Source organism: Aquarana catesbeiana, linkage group LG12, assembly GCF_042186555.1.
Source record: "Aquarana catesbeiana isolate 2022-GZ linkage group LG12, ASM4218655v1, whole genome shotgun sequence".
Lineage (NCBI taxonomy): Eukaryota > Metazoa > Chordata > Amphibia > Anura > Ranidae > Aquarana > Aquarana catesbeiana.
In genome coordinates, this window is record NC_133335.1 from 71,469,230 (window position 1) to 71,490,199 (window position 20,970).

The following is a 20,970-nucleotide window of genomic DNA, read 5'->3' on the forward strand; positions in this document are numbered from 1 at the left end:
TAATGAATGATTCAATACAATAACAAATAGCAAAATATATTACATTTTTTGGCATATTTTTTTTTATATTCAAAATCACAGAACAAAGCAGGCTAAATATAACTAAAATACATCAAGAAACCCGTTGTCATTATTTGTAATTTAAGATGCTGTACTAGTTAAAGTGAAAAAGTATGTGAGTATGTTATAACATATTCATAGCATATATATATATAAAAAAGGGAAAGGAAAGGAATCTCATGGGAACACATCACAGTCACCCCTACTGGACAGATTATTATTATTATTATTATTATACAGGATTTATATAGCGCCGACAGTTTACGCAGCGCTTTACAACATTAGGGCAGACAATACAAGTACAATACAATTCAATACAGGAGGAATCAGAGTGCCCTGCTCGTTAGAGATTACAATCTAGGAGGGAGGGTCAAGTTATACAAAAGGGTAATAGCTGTGGGGGATGAGCAAATGGAGAAAATAGTGCAGTTGTTAGATGGAGGCAGGATAGGCTTCTCTGAAGAGGAAAGTTTTCAGGGATCGCTTAAAGGTGGATAAATTTGGAGATAGTCTGACAGATTGGGGTAGCGAATTCCAGAGGATGGGTGAGGCTCGGGAGAAGTCCTGGAGGCAGATATGGGAGGAGGTGATGAGGGAGCTAGAGAGCAGAAGGTCTTTGGAGAAACGGAGATAGCGATTAGGTTGGTATTTTGAGACTACGCTAGTGATGTAGCTGGGGGCAGAGTTGTGGATGGCTTTGTAACTTATTGTTAGTATTTTGAATTTAATTCGTTGGGTGAGTGGTAGCCAGTGGAGGGATTGGCAGAGAGGGGTAGCAGACACTGAGCGGTTTGTAAGGTGGATGAGTCTGGCAGCAGCATTCATGATGGACTGAAGGGGGGATAGTCTATTTAAGGGTAAGCCAGTGAGGAGGGAGTTGCAGTAGTCGAGGCGAGAGATAACCAGGGAGTGAATCAAGAGCTTTGTTGTTTCATTGGTTAGAAAGGGACGTAGTTTAGAGATGTTGCGGAGGTTGAGGCGGCAAGCTTTGGAAAGTGATTGGATGTGGGGCCGAAAGGAGAGTTCAGAGTCCAGGATAACACCTAGCACCCTGACATGTGGGGACGGGTGGATGGTTTTGCCATTGCTCTTGACAGAGAAGTCAGGGAAAGAGGCACGTGGGGGAGGAAATATTATAAGCTCGGTTTTGGACAAGTTGAGTTTGAGGAAGTAGTGTGACATCCATACAGATATGTCGGTTAGTAAGTTAGTGATGCGTGAGGAGACTGATGGAGTGAGTTGTGGGGTGGAGAGATAGATTTGTGTGTCGTCAGCATAGAAATGATATTGAAAGCCATGAGAGGCTATCAGCTGACCCAGGGAAGAGGTGTAGATTGAAAAATAAAAGAGGTCCAAGAACAGAACCTTGGGGGACCCCAACAGAGAAGGGAAGAGGAGTGGAGGAAGTAGAATTGTAAGGAGGAGAGGGTGGTCAACCGTGTCAAAGGCAGCTGAAAGATCCAGAAGTAGGAGTACAGAATAGTGTCCGTTGGTTTTTGCAGTTAGTAGGTCATTTGTGAGTTTTAAAAGAGCAGTTTCTGTGGAGTGTTGAGGGCGAAATCCAGATTGAAGGGGATCAAGAAGGTTGTTTTTAATGAGGTGGTCACTCAGTTGGTTGTAAACCAGGCGCTCAAGTAGTTTAGAGGAAAAGGGGAGCAAGGAGATAGGGCATAGGTTGTTAAGATTGGTAGGGTCCAAGGACGGCTTTTTAAGTATGGGAGTGACCAGTGCATGTTTTAGAGCATTGGGGAAGATGCCAGAGGTGAGGGAGAGATTGAAGATGTGGGTTAGAGAGTGTAGGATGGGGTCAGAGGGCGACCGTAGCATTTGAGAGGGAATAGGGTCCAGGGGAAAGGTGGTTAGGTGGGCGATAGAAAGGAGTTTAGCAACTTCGTCTGTAGTAGCAGATTTGAATAGGGGGAGTGTCAGTTGTACCTGTTGACATGGGGTCTTAGCTAGGGGAGATACCTGTAGAGTGGAGATTTCATCATGGATTGTATCAATCTTGTTTTTGAAGTGATTAGCGATCTCCTAGGCAGTGAGTAAGTCAGTGGGTGGAGGCGGTGGAGGACAAAGTAGAGAGTTGAAGGTAGAGAAGAGTTTACGGGGACTGGATGAAAAGGTGTTAATAAGAGTTGTAAAATAGGTTTGCTTGGCAGTGTGGAGGAAAGAATAGTATTTTTGGAGGGCAGATTTGTATTGGTTGAAGTCTTTCAGAGACTTAGTCTTGTGCCACAGACGCTCAAGAGCACGACTACGTTTTTTAAGAATTTTAGTGCCATCTGTTTGCCAGGGTTGTAGGGGTCGAGGCCTGATTCTGCGTATAGTGAGGGGAGCGAGCTTGTCCAGGGTGGAGGACAGGGATTTGTTGTAGATGGACGTGGCTTGGTTGGGGCAGGACAGGGGAGAGATTTTGTCATAGAGGTGGTCAGTAGCAGAATAGAGGAGAGAGGAGTTGAAGTTGCGAAAGTTTCTACGGGTGATGGTTAGGCGATTGGAGGGAAAGGTGGTGGAAGACAGGGGGAGAGAGAAACTAATAAGGTGATGGTCGGAGAGAGGAAAATGATTGTTTGAGAAGTTGCATGGAGTGCATAGGTAGGAGAATACAAGGTCAAGGGTGTTGCCATCAAAGTGAGTAGAAGCCTGTACCCATTGCTTCAGGTCAAATGAAGAGGTTAGACTAAGAAGTTTAGAAGTAGCAGGAGTGTTTGTATTAGCAGGGATGTTGAAATCACTGAGAAGGATTGTGGGAATTTCCGAAGAGAGAAAGTAGGGTAGCCAGGCAGAGAACTCATCAAGGAAAGTCGATAATGGTCCAGGGGGCCGGTAGATCACAGCAATTCTTAGGGAAGTAGGAGAGAATAGACGTATACAGTGGGCTTCGAATGAAGAGAGGGAAAAAGAAGGAGGAGAGTGAATAACCTGGAAGGTGCTCTGGGGGGATAGGAGGAATCCCACTCCACCTCCTTTGCGTCCATTAGGCCTAGGGGAGTGAGTCCAGTGAAGGCCACCCTGGGAGAGGGAAGCAGGAGAAGGGGTTTCATGTTCGTGGAGCCAGATTTCGGTGAGAGCAAGTAGATTAAAGGAATTAGTGACAAAGAGGTCATGAACAGCAGTGAGTTTGTTGCAGACAGAACGGGCGTTCCAGAGGGCACAGGAGAGAGGGAGGCTGGTGTTGGGAAGAAGAGGAATGGAGACTAAATTGCGTAGATTGCGACTACTGTCAGATGGTGTAGGGTGATGTGATGTGTGTATTGGGTACAGTTAAATAAGGGAGGCCCAGGGTTTGGGGAAATATCTCCAGCGATTAGGAGAAGCAGAAGAGTAAGGGAGGTAGTATGAGAATGTGAGTTGTATGAGGGGACATGCTTCAGTGTCCGGGGGGGGTTGTTAGCAAGTGGGCTTAGAGTTAGAAAGAGGTGATGAGTGCAGTAATAGGGGGAGGGGAGAAGAGATGGTGATATGTACAGATTGTGGGGTGGAGCAGAGGGGTGAAGAAAAGAGAGTTTGAGGAGAGAGGCAGCAATTGTGAAAAGGAGGATAGGTAAAGAGTGCATGTTTCAGAGAGGAAGGAGAGATAATTTGAAACTGGGGTCACCTGCAGTCTTTTGTAGTTTTCTTTGTGCAAATCGCTGAAGCGCAAGAGCAGAAGTGCCACTTATTTAAAGAACCCCACTTCTTTGGAAGAACCCCTGTATGTGCAGCCCCCTGTATGTGTGGACAGATGCAAAAAAAGTCAATGCAGTGACAACACCCAAAATGTTAGTCCATTCAAGGTAGGTCTGCTCAATAGATCAGCATGTAATAAAGTAACTAGATGTCAATATAGTCTCTAAATCGGTGATAAGTCAGTGCAATCCTCCTTAGAAGCAGAGATAACAGATATGCATAGTGGGCATGACTTCACACATGGAGGTAATAGATGAACTTCAAACATCAGGGAAAGGCAATGGATACTCTTACCCCAGGGTGTGGACCTACACACCAGCGGTGGTGAGTCGATCAAGCATGGAACGATCCTCCCTGATGGATCGTCAAACCAGGATTTCTGCAAACCAGATGGTGTGTAGCAGTATCAACTGTCAGGAGGTTCCATAAGAAGTAGTCACCATCTGAACTCCAGATAGAGAAGTATGTTACTTCTTCTATATAAAGCTTGGCAGGCTATGTACCCAACATGTTTCGTACTAAACGTACTTCAACTGGGGCATAAACCTGCTAGTGAATACCACGCTATTAAATACTGTTCCTTATCCTTAACAAAACACAAATCAGCTGGTATTTGTTTTTTGGCACCAAACCGTTTGTCCAATGACAAACCATGAACGCTCTACGTCACCTTCTACACAGCCTACTTTGCTAACACTAGAGCTCAAAAGCCAATCAGAAAATGTGGGGCGTCACTGCGTCATTCCGTTGCTGCCGAAAAACGTCATAACGCACAGGCCAGTGACCTCAGGAGTCAGACTGAGGACGGCATGGCAACTAAATGTTCAGAAACGGCAACGCCCACAGTGGTAGCATATCCTAAATATCATGTGACACAAAAGGGAAAAACATGATACATCATTGGATATGTTTACTATAACAATGAAACTATGTAAATATATGGAGATAGCAGCTCAATATTGAATAGTCCCCTAGTAGTCAGGGGATGTAGGACATGGAATGGTCACCACGCAAAAACCATGTTCCTGATAACATTACATAATAAACATTAAAAATAAACATTTAAGTCAGGAAAGAAAATACAGCAAGGTGATAATAAAAAAACAAAAGGAGACCCTGGGTGATAAAACCACACAAAGTTAATATGCATATATGCATGCAACCCCCGGATTTAGTATACATCCTCCAGGGTCCACTAGTGTAGGATGAACATATTTCGGGGTACACTAGTATGGATGGAACGCATTGCTCAGCAAGGCCATACAGACCTATAAGGATGAACACAATGGCCATACATAAATGCCTAACCTGAATGCCTAACCTATATACATATATACCCCTAACATCTAGACTAATTCCATCCTATCAAACTGTCGTACAAAGTAACGACCATATATTCTTGAATAGTCAGTTCCCTTATGAATGACCACAAATGAGGGTCATACATGTAAAAAACATGCCAACTTCATGACTTATTGATAAATGCATTGATATCCCAGTCAATGTTTAACCCAAAAGGTGAGTAACATTTGAGCTGGTATATCCAAAAAGTTTCCAATTTCGAGACCCCCCTTATACGTGACTCACCCCTCCAATGCGGAATAAATTTGTCAATGACCTGAGATTTTGTACCCAGGGGATTTTTGTTGTGAAAATGCAAATAATGTCTAGGCACACTATGATTGGTGAGACCTAGTTTAATGCCAGCAATGTGCTCATTAACTCTAACTGAGAATGATCTAATTGTATGTCCCACATACTGCTTTTTACATGGACATATGATCAGGTAAACAATAAATCATGTAGCAGATGTTGTGAAGTATTTCATTTGATAAATTGCAGACGTGGTGGTGGACTCAAAACTTTCGGTTTTCCTATGTCCGCATACATTATGCACGCAGACGTTGCATTTCCGACAAGGGTAATACCCCTTTAAGTCCTGAAAAAAGTAGGCTTCATGGGGGAGCTGATCACGTTTGGGGCAATATGCCTTCTTAGGGGCGGGGCTCCCCTATAAATAACTAGACCCAGACCCAAATAAGGGTCATTCTTCAAAATTTTCCAGTGGCGATTAAAAAACTTTTTTGATTTGCTTATGTTGCACAAAAAATTGTGTTACAAAGGACCATTTGAATTTAGTATCGGGCATTCGTTTGGGTTGTACGCTGGTAAGCATAGACCTATCAAGCAAGGAGACCCTATGAATCTCATCATCAATGGCTGTCGGAAGGTATCCCTTATCAACGAATCTGAATTTCAGAGTATCAGCTTGTTGGAAAAAATCTGGTAAGCCTGTGCAGTTTCTATTAATATGTAGTAGTTGGCTATGGGGCACAGACTTCAGCCAAGGACTATAATGACAGCTGTTAACAGGGATATACCCATTTAGATCTGTCGGCCTTAAGAATGTTTTAGTAACAAGCCGATGATCAAATGGATACCTCTAAGTCCAAAAAATGGATAGTGGTGGAACTCACTTCGTAGGTCAGCACTATACCCATTTCGTTGTCATTAAGTGTGGCCATGAAATCATGCAACGATTCCTCATCACCCTTCCATAGGAGGAGGATGTCGTCTATGTACCTGGCCCAAAGGGTCAATTCAGGTCTCCGTAGAGCATAGACGACATCCTCCTCCCATACGACCATGAAAAGTTTGACGAGACTGGGGGCAAACTTTGCCCTCATCGCAACGCCCTTCTTTTGCAAAAAGAACTGGTCATTATACCAGAAATAATTACTTTGTGTAGCAAAACGAAGCAGTTCCATGATATAGTGCTGTTGAACAGCAGGAATCAGACTACTGTTGGACAAAAAATGTTCGACAGCTGCAAGGCCCAGTCTGTGTGGTATACAAGTATAAAGAGCTGTGACGTCAGCAGTGACCAAAAAATAGTCATGTTGGTAATCTATATTTTCTAAAAGACGTATGGTGTCACCTGTATCTTTTAAGTAGGAGGGAACTGATCATACTAACGGTTGTAAATAGAAATCTATGTAACGACCTATGCGCGATGTCACAGAATCTATTCCGCTGACAATAGCCCTCCCCAGTGGCTGTGTCGCGTTCTTGTGTACCTTGGGGAGATAGTACATGATAGGTATACGGGGGGCCACAGGTACTAGGTAATCTCTCTTTTTCTTATCTAAGATCCCCTGTTGGAAACCCTTATTAACTAATTCCACCAATCTATTCTTATACTCCTTAGTAGGATCACCAGGTAGTGGTGTATAAGTGTTGGTATCTTCTAAAATCTGACACATTTCAGCATGGTAATCGCATTTGTCCAAAACTACCAGCCCACCCCCTTTATTGGCTGGTCGGATAATAAGGTCCTTCCGCTCACAAAGGGACCTAAGGCCAATTCTAAGATTGGGTGATTGTAGACACGTTTTTTAGGCAGAGATTCCAGATCCTTCAGGACCAAATCCCTGAAAACTTTAATCGAAGATGCCATAGCACTGGGGGAGGGTTAAAAAGAGAGGGGTTAGATAGGCCGGAATGAACCAACCCATCATCACCCGTGGTAATTGCCCTAGGTCCACACGGATTAGCAATAAAGTGCCTGTGCACATTCAATCTACGAACATACTTATGGACGTCCACAAAAGTCTCAAACTTGTTCAACTTTTTAGATGGAACAAATTTGAGACCCTTGTCCTAAGTACGTAATCCAGCATCCGTAAAAATCTGAGTCACCTCAGTGCTCACAGAACTCTCACCTCATAAGCACATCTATAAAGCCCTAGGATCAGATTCTAATATGGGACTGATGAACCTTCCTTGAAGTATCTCTCTCCTTATCTCCTTTTATGTTGTTTCCAAGATCCAGGCTCTTGAAGTATTGCTAATAGCTCCAATCCACATAGGAGAATGAAATAGACAATGTGAAAGACCTAGCCGGGACAAAGGCTTTTGAAGGGGACAGAATGCTAGCCTCTTGCCTACCGATTATGGACCCTGGCATTTGGGGGAACGGTGCTCTTTGTGAGTTGTATGCCTGGGGACCCTTGAGGTGGCGTTACGTTAGATTCAGGTCCATGTCCCCCAAGACACATAGACTCTGGGGAGCCTGGATATGCCATATTACAAATAGTGACTGATTCATACTGTTGGGACACATACTGTTAGATGCTAATGTCATCAACTCCAGCCACTTGTCTGTTGTCTTCTATAATGTAAATAAGTCTAGTGTGGCTTCTCTTTCAGCCATTGTTGTCTGGGCTAATTACCCTGCAATTGTATGAAGGAGTTCTATGTTGAGATGTATGATAATGTGTATTGTATAGTCGGTGAGGTAGGAGACGTGAAGTCTGTCCTAAAGGTCATGTCTCTGAGTCACCTAGGCTGTCTAAAGGATTAGATAATTAGCTCATATTAATTAGGTTTCTATTGAGAGGTTGTATTTTCATCCTGCTGTATATATTTGTGTGAGATCTCAAAATAAAAATTAATTCCTGTTTGACCCTCAAGACAGAGCCTCGTCTCGTGCTTGGGGGGGAATTATACATATGGGTTTCTTGTTCGGCTGATCGGAGTGTTCGGTAGCTGCCTTTGTGTTCGGAAATGGAATGTCCTAAATGGCTTCAACCCCTTTCATACTATGGGTGTCGTTACAGACAATATGTCTCCCATAGTGTGAAATTGTTTAAGATGTAACCATTTATTTGAAGACAATTGGATGCTTACATCAAAACAGAGTTAAAATTGCATGAAAACTTTAAAACATCGGTGTTTCCGACTCTCACTTCACTTCCGGTCCGCTGTCCACTCCGGCCATGCCTTACGCGATGCATTACGTGACTTCTTCAGGGGAACCTTTAAATAAATGGCTACATTTTAAACAATTTCACACTATGGCAGGCATATTGTCTATTTCATTACCCTATGTGGATTGGAGCTATTAGCAATACTTCAAGAGCCTAGATCTTGGAAATAACATAAAGGAGATAAGGAGAGAGATACTCCAAGGAAGGTTCATCGGTTCCATATTAGAACCTGATCCTAGGGCTTTATAGATGTGGTTATGAGGTGAGAGTTCTGTGAGCACTGAGGTGACTGGTGAAAGCACAGCGTTTTTTGGGATTTCAACAAACAAGGATTATACACCCTACTTGAATAGATCACTTGGACACTTTATTTTACATTCAACACATTTACTATGGTTCATTATTGATTTATGGTTTATGGTGATTTGCACTACTTTATATACAACAATCACTGAATATATGTTATGAATGTTTATGTTGATTTCACATTGGGGCATTAGAGGAATTGCACAACACCACTTATTATTTTAATTCTTTATATGTGTAATTGTGAACACAATACTGTAGGTATTGCAGCATCTCCAAAGGAGCACTTTTGCTTTAATTTACTATAGTACTATTCATCAGTTTCAAGGATACCACTATTTTTTACACTACCGAGTAGCGCAGGGGACAACAAACAAATGCACACATGCTGACATGTGTTAGAACAGTTAAAATTGATATCCAAGCATCTTTAATATAAACTAAAATTTGCCTCCTGGAAGAACAAATTGCAAATGAATTTGTTATAGGGCAGATGAAGATTGTAAAACCAACCATCAACAAAAGGACTGTATAAGCAGTACCAAACATCAAGGGATGAGCGCCTGAGGGTTGTTGGAACAGGGGACAGTATGCCCCCCTCCAGTGGTATTTATTGTCCACAGTTGTTCAGCATTGCAGCGTGCTTGGCGGAGGCACAATCATTATGATTATGTGAAAAATCTCAACTCTGAGCCTAGGACAGGAGTGAATCTTTATGACCCCTGGTGCAAGATTTCTGTAAAAATGGGATGCGATTCACTGGAACCCACTTGAGGGAAGGGGTCCAAATTTGGACAAGAAGCCCTTGTGTATGAAATATTGCAACAAGAACAATTGTGTGTTAACATAAAAAGACCCTCTTTTTAAATCTTTATCACCTTTGTCCTTATTTACTTTTCTATTTATATTTTTGTAACTTGATAATATGTAAATCTCTTTTTTTTATTAAAATCTATGTATGCACATTTATAAATAAACCCAACCCTTCATTATAAAATAAAGGAACCCCTAAGTGAGCACATTCTATAGTGTGGTATACCATGTGTTGCATTAAGGCAGCCCATTAATTTTGAATTGGCAGCAAACGCAACCTAGTAGCCACAGATGGCTCATATTTGTGCTTTGCTGTATGCTGAAACTCTTGCACATTGTATTGAGCTGTATAGATATATTGGGGAGCTAACAAAAAGCAAAATTTAAAGCACCACCTATTGTGGGATACCAGGCGCAGTGGTTTACTGCAAGACATAGTGTGAATGAGCCCTTACTGTCACGAACAGTAATATTATTGACTGTGTAGCACTCTAGAGCAGTGGTCTCCAAACTCTGGCCTGGGGGGCCAAAAGCGGTCCTTTGCTTGCTTTTATCCAGCCCTTGGAGCACTTTTCCTCCCACTGACACCAAGAATGTGCCACTATTTCTTCCACTGACACCAACAACCGGGCATTGTTATTTGCACTGATGCCAGCAATGGGCCACTATTCCTCCCATTGATACCAACTAATGGCCAGTATTATTGCCACTGACACCAATTATGGGGCACTATTCCTGCCACTGACACCAACAGTGGGGTATGATTCCTCCTACTGATACCAATGATGAGGCACTTTTCCTGCTACTGACAACAACTATGCAGTATGATTCCTCCCACTGACAATGGGGCACTATTTCTCCCCCTAATACCAAAGATGTGGCACTGTTTACTCACACTGATGTCAGACCATTTTCTACTTCCGTTGGCCACACTCCGGCCCCCCTAAAGTGTGAAGGACAGTAAACTTGACCCTTTGTTTAAAAAAATTTGGAGACCCCTGATCTAGAGCAGTGTTTCTCAACTCCAGTCCTCAAGGCGCCCCAACAGGTCATGTTTTCAGGATTTCCCTCAGATAAAACAGCTGTGGTAATTACTATGGCAGTGAAACTGATCAAATCACCTGTGCAAAATAATGGACAGCCTCAAAACATGACCTGTTGGGGCGCCTTGAGGACTGGAGTTGAGAAACACTGATCTAGAGGATCAAACATGCACAAGCTCCTGGCATTTTGCAAATTGATCAAATCAACAGTTACAGATACACTTGGTATGGAAGAAAGCACATGCCACTCAGATGGATTTGGGTTTATGTAAGGGCTGTCATGTGTTGTAATGTATTTGTATTGTATTTTCGGACGACAACTGTACTGACTAAACGAAAATCGTACGATCTTGTATCGTACAAGGAAAATTTCATGCTTGTCCGGTGGAATAATATCGGATGAATTGTCGTGATCAGCTCTCGAAAGCTCTGTACTAACGATTATTTTTGGTCTGATTTTCGGATCGTGTGTACGGGCCATTAGTCACCAAAGCTAGCCGTCCACTTTTAATGGAGATCTTCACGAATGCCAGAATAAGTATACCACTGCCCAAAGCAGCCAGCCAAAACAGAATACTCACAATGCCATTGTTGCCAAAACATTGAAATTTGGAAGGTGGTAGTGGGGGTATGGTGGGGAACTTCTATACCAGGTGGACCAAATAAAAACAATGATGTTTTATTGGAAGCACGTGAGACTTACAACCCATTTTGTGGCTGCCACTGCTGTTTTCAGGTAGGTCACACAAAGCACTTGAAAGAATTAAAATGACAACATCACAGCGTGTACACAATTTACTGTTAAAATGAGAAATTCACATTCACATGAACTGGATTATTACAGACAATATATGATTTTTAATCAGTTCTATCACCACTCTTAATACTAACAAATCATGAGTGGCTGCAGATAATAAAAAAATAACATAAAAGCCACTTCTATTTTGTTGATCACTATGTAACACAATTGAAAGAAAATCTTAAATGATTTATATATTTACCTTTTCCAGCACTGTCAGCACAAGGAAGACAACTCTGGGTAATTGCACTTTAGGTTCTTTTTCAGCATAGACACCTAGGGTGCTTGGAATGCCCAAGTGCCCTGATGTGCACTTTCTTTCTTAGTTCATATGTCAGAAGGTTACCCCAGCCCTTCCTGTCTCACTATTAACCAAGGGAGGTGTCCATCGTCAAAGGCCAATAGAGAAGTATAGGAGACAGGAAGATATGAGGCCTGGTTTTTGACCTATTAATCCAGGAGATACATGCATATTAAAACAGTTGAGCATTCCCAACACCCAAGGTTCTTACACTGACATTAGGTGCAGGCATTCAGAGGGGCCTGCTATGTGCTGGCAGCACTAGATTAGGAAGATCAATTCAGATTTGCTTGAAATCTGTGCCCATTTTGTCTGCTTGTGCTCATGAAAAAGGGTGTATAGGACTCCTAAAATGTTACCTCTATGGCTCATCATAAATGCAATGAGGGTACTTTGACACTTTGTAAAAAGTGTTGGTAAATGTCCCATACTCTCCAACCCCAAAACTACCTATTGGATCTTACAGACCAATAGGCAGGAACAGGAGGGGTGGGTAAGATAACATTGCTAGGAAGTGCTAGACAGTACCAAAGTGTGCATATGAAAGTGTCTCAAAAAGTTATATAGAGAGGAGAGCATAACATTCAAATAATTAAAATTTTAGTATGACAGTAACAACATTTCCAGGAACAAAGCTACAAAATTCTTGGAAAGGAGAGCCAATAGCAATTATGGATTGTTAGGCACAGGTGGCTTTCTGGTGGACTACAAGATGCCTGAGAGACATCAAGATGAAAATGTAAATGTTACAATGAGTGGTCACTAACTGCAATAGGTCTCAACATTATATCTATTTTATTACTTCACATTGCCTTATTTCTATTGGTGTGCAAAGGCTCTAGCAGCCCATGTATAACCCCTTTGTCCCCAACCTCACGCCATATCTTTTACCCTGTGTCCAATAGCTGTGGAAAGGATTGACGCTAAGCCAGGTGTAAACCCTGACTACCCTGACTACCTAAAAGTCATGAAACCTTTCAAAGTATCAAAGTACTTGCTTTACCCTTCAGTCCTGAGCTGTGCCAACCTTGCAAACCTCCCATCCACAGTAATAAGTGCCATCACCTTCAATAAGTGGCAGTGCTACTTAAATAAAAATAACAATTCAGGGGAACTGCAGTTACACTTTTGTTTTTTTTAACATGTAATGCATTTTGTTGTGTTAAAATACATGTAAAACATGACAAAATGCATTTAAATAGGCATCCATGTGGATTATGTATGCATAACAATGCGCTAAAATACACAATTTTTTTAACAAAGGGTTTAACTTTTTTAACTTTTACAGTAAATGGTGAAAATTCGAGATAGTGACAAATCGCTGGAAGCTCGTGTGATCCCTGTCACTTTCAATGGCACCCCAATCACGACGTGATTTTGCCACAATTGTCGCCCGGCGAATGAATCGCACAAACAGAATCACGAGGCACCTGTTGCCCAAAAGAAGTACAAGAACTTCTTTTGGGCAACAGATGTCCCGCGATTCTGTTTGCGCGATTTTACCACGATTGTTGCTCGGCGAATCGCGTCAAAATCGCACCACGATCGGGGTGCCATTGAAAGTGAGAGGGATAGCATGGACTCCCTCGATTTGCCACTATTTCGAAACGCGGGCAGAATCTCTGTGATTTCGCCCGTGATTTGGAACGCAACAATGTGAACGGAGCTTTAAGGCAGGTTTCAAACCTACTGTTCTCTACTACTCATTACAGTATGTTTAAGGTGTGTTGCAACATGTGTCATTGTGTTATTATGTGCATATTTACATACATTTTACAATGCATTGATGTGCATTACAACACACGCTGACACACATTAACATGCACTTCCATTGATTTTAATGGGACCCTGAGCGTGTGTTAAAGTGAAGAGGAATATATAATCAATGACTCTCACAGAACAGTGTTGTCAACCTTCCATTTTTTTACTCTATCTTCATCTTAGCACATGAATAGAATTTTAATTCTGTAAGCACCAGAGGTAATGACCACAACACAGGCCATTTACGTAAATGCGCTTATCCTATTAACAGGGCAGTTATCAATGTTACCAAAAGCCTAGGCCTTCAATTTATGTCTATTTTTCTGAACGCATTAGCTAAAAGAGATAAATCTAAAACCACGTCACAGTTTCTGAGCATATAACAATTCAGTTATAATATAATGTAGGTGTTATCAAACCCATTATAGGTAAATGGTGGTGGTTTGGGAGCACATGATGCTTTTTCAGGTATACAGGCTAAAGGATTGACACTACAAGAACTGAGGTTTTCTTCGGGTAAGAAATAGACAGCATCCACTGAGTGAATCGATGGGTCTTCATCAAAGTAGTTATAAGGTCGGAGGTAGAATCCAACTGCATTTCCAGCTGTTACAGTGTTTGGGATGTCTTCTGAATGTGGAATGTGTAGGAACCCAGCTGTAATCCAAGCAACCAAATCCTGTGTATGAAAAAAATAGAAGTTTATGTTTGAAATAGAAATGTATCCTGTTTATTGCTGTAACATATGCGTACAGTATGTAATAGGGAAGATGTAGATGTTATAATTTCAGCAAGCAGTAAGCAAACATTTATTACTAAAGTCTTAGGAATGGTCATGCCTAGGGATGAGCTCAAGTGTGTTCAGATCCTAGTCCAAACCCACCTGAGCAAGCTAACAAGGAAGCTGTCACTGTATTGGACCAATCAATCCAAAGGCATACCCCACCCTACACGTATACTGTATATGCCCCTGGTAGATGACTGGCCCAGTACAGGTGACAGCTTCCTAGGGGGCTGGCTCAGTTGGGTTCGGACTAGGATCTGACCACGCCTGAACTCATCCCTAGTCGTGGCTTACATTAAACCTGTGCTTTTCCCCTGCAAGTTCACTTCCATACTGCACCCCGTAGATCCCCCCTGTTTCCCAGCTCATTATACTCTCCTTCCTTTCACTTCCTTGCCACTTCGTTTAGGAGAGAAATTCATGTCTGGAGGACACAAAGAAGGTCCAAACTTGAGCTTACACAGGACTCATCACACCCCCATGTTATACTGTCATCATTTCCATCATTTGTGAAAGAAAAATGAACCACATGGCCTTCATACCTGTAAGTACCGAGTACACCACTTCCTTTCTGTTTCTGTCAGATGAATGTATGGAAAAGGAGCAAAATATAACTTTTGCGCAAACCAATCAATATACGCTTATTGCGATTTTTATTACCAAAAATATGTATAAGAATACATATTGGCCCAAACTGAGGAAAAAATTAGCTTTTTTTAAAAAAATTATGGATATTTATTATAGCAAAAAGTACAAAATAGTGTTTTTTTCAAATTGGTCGGTCTTTTTTTGTTTATAGCGCAAAAAATAAAAGCCGCAGAGATGATCAAATACCACCAAAAGAAAGCTCTTTTTATGGGAAAAAAAGGACATCAATTTTTTTAGGGTACAACGTCGCACGACCGCGCAATTGTTAATAAAAGCGACGCAGTGCCGCATCGCAAAAAAATGGCCTGGTCATTGAGCGGCAAAATCTTCCGGGGCTGAAGTGGTTAAAGATACATATCCAATTGGCCCAAAAATGGGTGGTGTTTGTGATGCCACTGCGATCCTTATCTATGGATGTGATGTTTATCCTTTTAGTGCTATTTAGAAGTAGGCCTATATAAGTGTACATCTATGTTTTAAATAAATGGTTTTAAACAGTTTTACACTATGTGTGGATGCTTGCCACATGTATCTGTGAGCTGCCGATTTGCCTGATGAGGTTAGCCATGTGTCGGGAGCCTGTCCTTCGATAATTGATTCCTTCCACCTATTTTCGGGGCAATTGCATATCCCTAACAACCAGTGGCGGGGACATGGGTGGGGCGGCAAACAAACCACCCGACCCCCCCCCCCACCTACAGTACATCCTCTCCCCTCCGTGGGTAGTACTCATGCCATCGGGCTCTGGTGTACGCGGCGATGCAGAGTGAGAGCACTCACTCCGATGAGGACGGCCTCCTCTGATTCTCCGCGTACATTCCCTCCCGGTAACAGCCAATACGGTCTGCTAGTCGTATATCGAACCCGAAGAATTTCCTAACATTACAAAAATTCTCGTACGACAGAATACAAAAATTGGAAGTGATGTCATGTGTTGCAGTGTATTTGTATTGTATTTTCGGAGGACAGTTGTACTGTACTGATCTGGTATCTGCCTGAACCGTCGTGATCGGCTATCAAAAGCTCTGTACTAACGATCCGATCGCACGATAGCTTTGAAAGCAGTATTTTTCAGACGATTCTCGGATCCTATGTACGGGCCATAAGTGACGCTTTTTGGGGTTCAGTGACAATAATACAATGATTAGTGTTAAAAAAAATACACTGTATGACTGTACTAATGACACTGGCAGGGAATGGGTTAACATTAGGGGCAATGAAAGGGTTAAATGTGTTCCTAGGGAGTGCTTGCTAACCGTGGGGGAGCTGCTTTGACTGGGAGAAGACAGAGATCTGTGTTCCTGCTTAGCAGAAACATTAGATCTCCAGCTTCCCCTCTGACAGAACGATGATCTGTCTTGTTTACATAGGCAGACCGCCGTTCTGCCTGCCTCGGGAACCGCGGGACCAGCTGATTGCCTCCCGCTGTGTCCAAATACAGCGGAAGCGGGTCGCCGGCGACGTGCATGCACCCCCTCGACCCGCTGAAAGAAATCACGTACAGGTACATAATTTTGCACTGAAGGGCTGTGCTGCTGCAGTATATATGCGTAGGGGTGGTCCTGAAGCAGTTAAAATGCCAAGCTACAGATATGCTCCTAGAAAAACTTCAGCAAAAAAATCAGCTTACACCAAAAGCAATAACAATCGTTGTCATCATATGGATATTACATATGTCCAAAGATCTATGAAAAATAACCTAATTTTCTGTATTCAAACTCAGCACAGGATATAAGATAATGTTCTTGGCGCTTGCATCCTGTACCGATTACGAAGGAAGGAAAGGAGTTAGACCTTTATCTAGTATATTGTGCTGATTTGGAATAAAGCAAAGAATCTTGAGCTTTATAATAAATCCTGTTCTGATTTGGAATTTAGAACATAAATTGCGATCTTCTCTTTTTCTTTGTTGGATGTTGTTAGGTCTGGGAGAGAGACTACACCTGCATCTGCACCTTGAGTTACCTCTGGGCTGGCTAGGAATATAGATAGACCTGGAGCAGGTGATATATCACCTACTCATTAGCAATGTGGCTGCCCACTTAACAGGTTTATTAAAATCAGGTGATAATAATTTAGAGACATCTTGCAAGGATTGTGCTCAGCTACATAGATACCTTTCTACATACATACCATTGAGTCATCTGGTATATTTTTCATTTTATTCCAGATTCTAAATTCAATAACTTATACATAGTGTACAGTCTTTTTTGGAGTGGATTTGCATTATCTCATCAAAAACTCACCTCATCTTGAATGTTTTCGTTATTAATATATTTAGAGAATTCCACTGTTGGTGACCATGGATCATTTTGGTTGTAGATGCTGCTGCTCTGCTGCTCATTGTCTTTGTATTTGGTAACAGCCAACTTGTATCTAAAAGATATACATATGAACAATTTGGTGTTATAAAAAAAAGGAGATTTTGTTTAAAAATAATAATAATAATAATTTGTGAGGAGGAGATGGTAATTTGGGGTTTTCATTATTTTGAGATTGTTTTTCTTTCTTATGTTGCTAGGTCCTTTTTTTAGGCCAAGCTGCTTTTTTTTGTTGCAAGGCTTTCCTTTAAAAACAATGATCCTTTATTTCAGGAATAGTGTTTTGGGGTCTTATTTTTTTAATTTTCATTTTATATTGATAAGGCCTTTTTTAAGTTTGTGGTGTTTAAAGTGCAACTGTGATTAGTTACTAGAGATGGGCTTGGGCGTGTTCGAAACCCCACGTGCCTGATCCCACCAGCAAGCCGACACTGCACAGCGCTAATCCCAAGCAGTGAGACATTTTCCGATCTGTGCAGCTGCGGACCGGGAAATGTCTCACTGCCTGTGATTAGTGCTGTGCAGTGTCGGCTTCCTGGCAGGATCGGGCACGTGAGATTTCGAACGCGCCTGAGCCCATCTCTATTTGTTACTAACCATCTGTACTTGGAGCTGCCTTTTATTCACAGCTGCATCATTTGACTTAAAACAAAAACCCTGCAAGAACAGTGTGCTCCCAAATCACCTCAGATCATATTAGTCACATACACCGCACTCAAATTATAAGTTAGGCATACAATAGTTAGGCCTACTATGCATGCTTAAAACTGTTCTTCACAGAACAAATAGAGAAGGATCTAAGGCACAGCAAACCATACAAGCCCAGCATGTAATAAGTGATAGCAGCCTCAGCCTAACTCCATCCAGGTCATGCCCCCTAACATATTTCGTCCCACCCATGGAGCTTAGTCATGTACAAGGTACAAGGTACTAAGGTGTACTGCTTGCTAGACTATTGCTTGATTGGGTCACATCTTTCCACTTGTGATAAGTGCGAGTAGCAGGGATTTCCTCAGGCTGGTCTTGTGGGGTGGCTTATAAGCTGATACACAGACCAGACATATGACATTTGTCTATGGAACTTGATGGTCTTTTTAGCTTCTGCAAGATTTCCTAACTGCCGGAGAAAAGTTCTGCGTATCTTCCAGGACATAATTGGAGCACAGTGTGAGACCGCTTCTCCTTTATTGGTGGATGCCGTTTTTACACACATTCTGTTCCGGAGTAGGAGTAGGAGTAGGAGTACTTACCGTTTCCTGGGAACATCCTGATTGGAGATACAGTTTACTACACGGTCTTTACCCCTGCAGGGGTGGGGGCCTCTGGTGAGTGCACATACATGAGGGGGGCACAAGAAGTCACCTTATATTGATGCACTTGGTCACTTTAGTTTATGCACAAGAAGCCACTTTATTTGATGCACAGAAGAGGACATTAAGTCGCAATACCTGGAAATCAGCACAAGTCACTGTCATGAAAATATGAATATGGGACATTGAATAATTTCTTATTATACATAAAGGTTCTCTTTTTTATTTAATATCCCCATGTCATGACCCCATGAATAAAAAAGAGAAGGATTAAATAAAGAGAAGGAGTATTTGGTTCCTCTAGCTCCCCCGGTAACCCGCCAGGAAGACCCATCATCAGTGGTATAGATTCCATTACATAACGTGTGGGTAAATACATTGATCATTACCTACAACCACTGGTGATGGGTACCCCTTCTTTTCTCAAGGACACTAGGCATGTCTTAAATCTATTGAGCGGAATTGAGTGGAAGACTACCTATATGCTGGTCACCGCTGATGTCGCATTGCTTTATACGGCGATATCTCAAAGATTGGGCCATAAGGCTGTGCAACACTTTCTCTATCGGGACTCCAATATTTCCACCACACAATACAATTTCGTGATGGAGTTATTGGACTTCTCTATGGAGCACAACTATTTTTGGTATAATGGCGTACATTATCTACAAACAAAGGGAGTGGCCATGGGAGCAAAGTTCGCTCCCAGTATGGCCAATCTTTTTATGGCCAAATGGGAGGAGGATGTGGTTCTACATGACAAGCCACCGCAGCTTATCATGTGGAAAAGATTTATAGATGACGTCCTGTGCATATGGGATGGTGATGCTGAATCTGTGGCCACTTTCCTATCCTTCCTGAACAACAATGACAGGGGTATCATACTCAGTTATGAAGCTAGCCCAGTGCAGATCCATTTTTTGGACTTGGTAATCGCAATTGAGGATGGAAAGATTGTTACATCCACTTTCTTTAAATTGACCGACAGGAACAGTTATATCCCATTGGATTCTTGTCATCATTGGTCTTGGCTGTCAGCTGTCCTTAAGGGTCAATTCCTGCGTCTAAGGCAGAATTGTACCAATGGTGATGAGTTCCATAGAGCGGCCTTGGTCCTCAAAACCAGGTTTCTTAATAAGGGCTATGATAATGCGACCCTGGATTTCTTGATCCCAGAGGTAGGGAGCAGGGACCGTCAAGCTCTTTTGGGTGACAAACCCCCTCAGGTTGAGAATAGAGAGGATTTCGGCTTAGCCTTTCTTATCACCTATTCTAGCCAGCATTGGACTATAAAAAAGAATAATTAAAAGGCATTGGCCGGTTATTAAAAATGATCGGATTCTCTGACCTCTGTTGTCGGACAAGATATAATTATGATATTTCTGTCTTGGTAGTGTGGAGGAGCGTAACCTATAGCAATATTTCTCATAAAGGTTTTTTTTTAATATAGGCCTATTTTTATTTGGGTCTGAATATAAAATGCTCACTCTACAGCATTGTTTTTCTTTTTGCTTTTTGCTTTTTTCGTTTTTTTACTCTTTTTAGCAATCTTGCAGTGGTCCCCAAGATGGCACTGTTTTTATTATTAACCGCTTCCCGACCGCCCACTGTATATTGACGTCCTGTTTTTTAAAGATGGATATCTCGGTAACGGCAGCAGCTGCTGCCACAACCGAGGTATCCATCTTTAGGGCCGGCGATTCTGTACACGATAACGGTGGTCTCTGCGGCGGGTTCGCCACCCCCCCTCCCGCCGCTCTCCCGCGCCCTCCGCCGCTTACCGGAGCCGTCGGTAGCGGCGGAGGAGATCGGGACCTGTCACTGCTGAGGTACTGAGACGAGTGAGGCCAAGATGGCCCCCACCCGTCTCTATACCATGTGACGGCCGGAGCAACGCCATTACGACGGCTCCGCCCACTTCTCTTAAAGGCACAATTTTTTTTGTGTAATTTTTTTTAAACGACTTTTTTTTTTTTTTTTTTTTGCATTTTAGTCTAAATATGAGATCTGAGGACTTTTTGACCTCAGATCTCATATTTAAGAGGACCTGTCATGCTTTTTTCTATTACAAGGGATGTTTACATTCCTTGTAATAGGAATAAAAGTGATTCAAATTTTTTTTTTTTAAAAACAGTGAAAAAATAAATAAAATAAAGTAAAATAAATAAAAAAAAAAAAAAAAAAATGTTTAAAGCGCCCTGTCCCGACGAGCTCGCGCGCAGAAGCGCATATGAAAACGGTGGTCAAACCACACATGTGGGGTATCACCGTGACCGGTAGAGTGAGAGCAATAATTCTAGCCCTAGACCTCCTCTGTAACGCAAAACATGCAATCTGTAGAATTTTTTAAACGTCGTCTATGGAGATTTTTAAGGGTAAAAGTTTG

The 20,970-nt window shown here is 42.1% G+C and overlaps 1 protein-coding gene across 1 annotated transcript in view; it reads right to left on the reverse strand.

The window, feature by feature from the left end:
- Positions 1-11,440: 11,440 nt before the first annotated feature.
- Positions 11,441-20,970, reverse strand: part of LOC141114383 (amine oxidase [copper-containing] 3-like) — a 35,212-nt gene continuing 25,682 nt past the window's right edge. Inside the window, exons 3-4 of the mRNA XM_073608030.1 lie at positions 17,200-17,329; positions 11,441-14,200 (exon numbers count right to left, since the gene is read on the reverse strand). Of these exons, the coding sequence (XP_073464131.1) occupies positions 13,913-14,200; positions 17,200-17,329 (418 nt within the window). The 3' untranslated portion in view covers positions 11,441-13,912. The remainder of the gene's footprint in view (positions 14,201-17,199; positions 17,330-20,970) is intronic.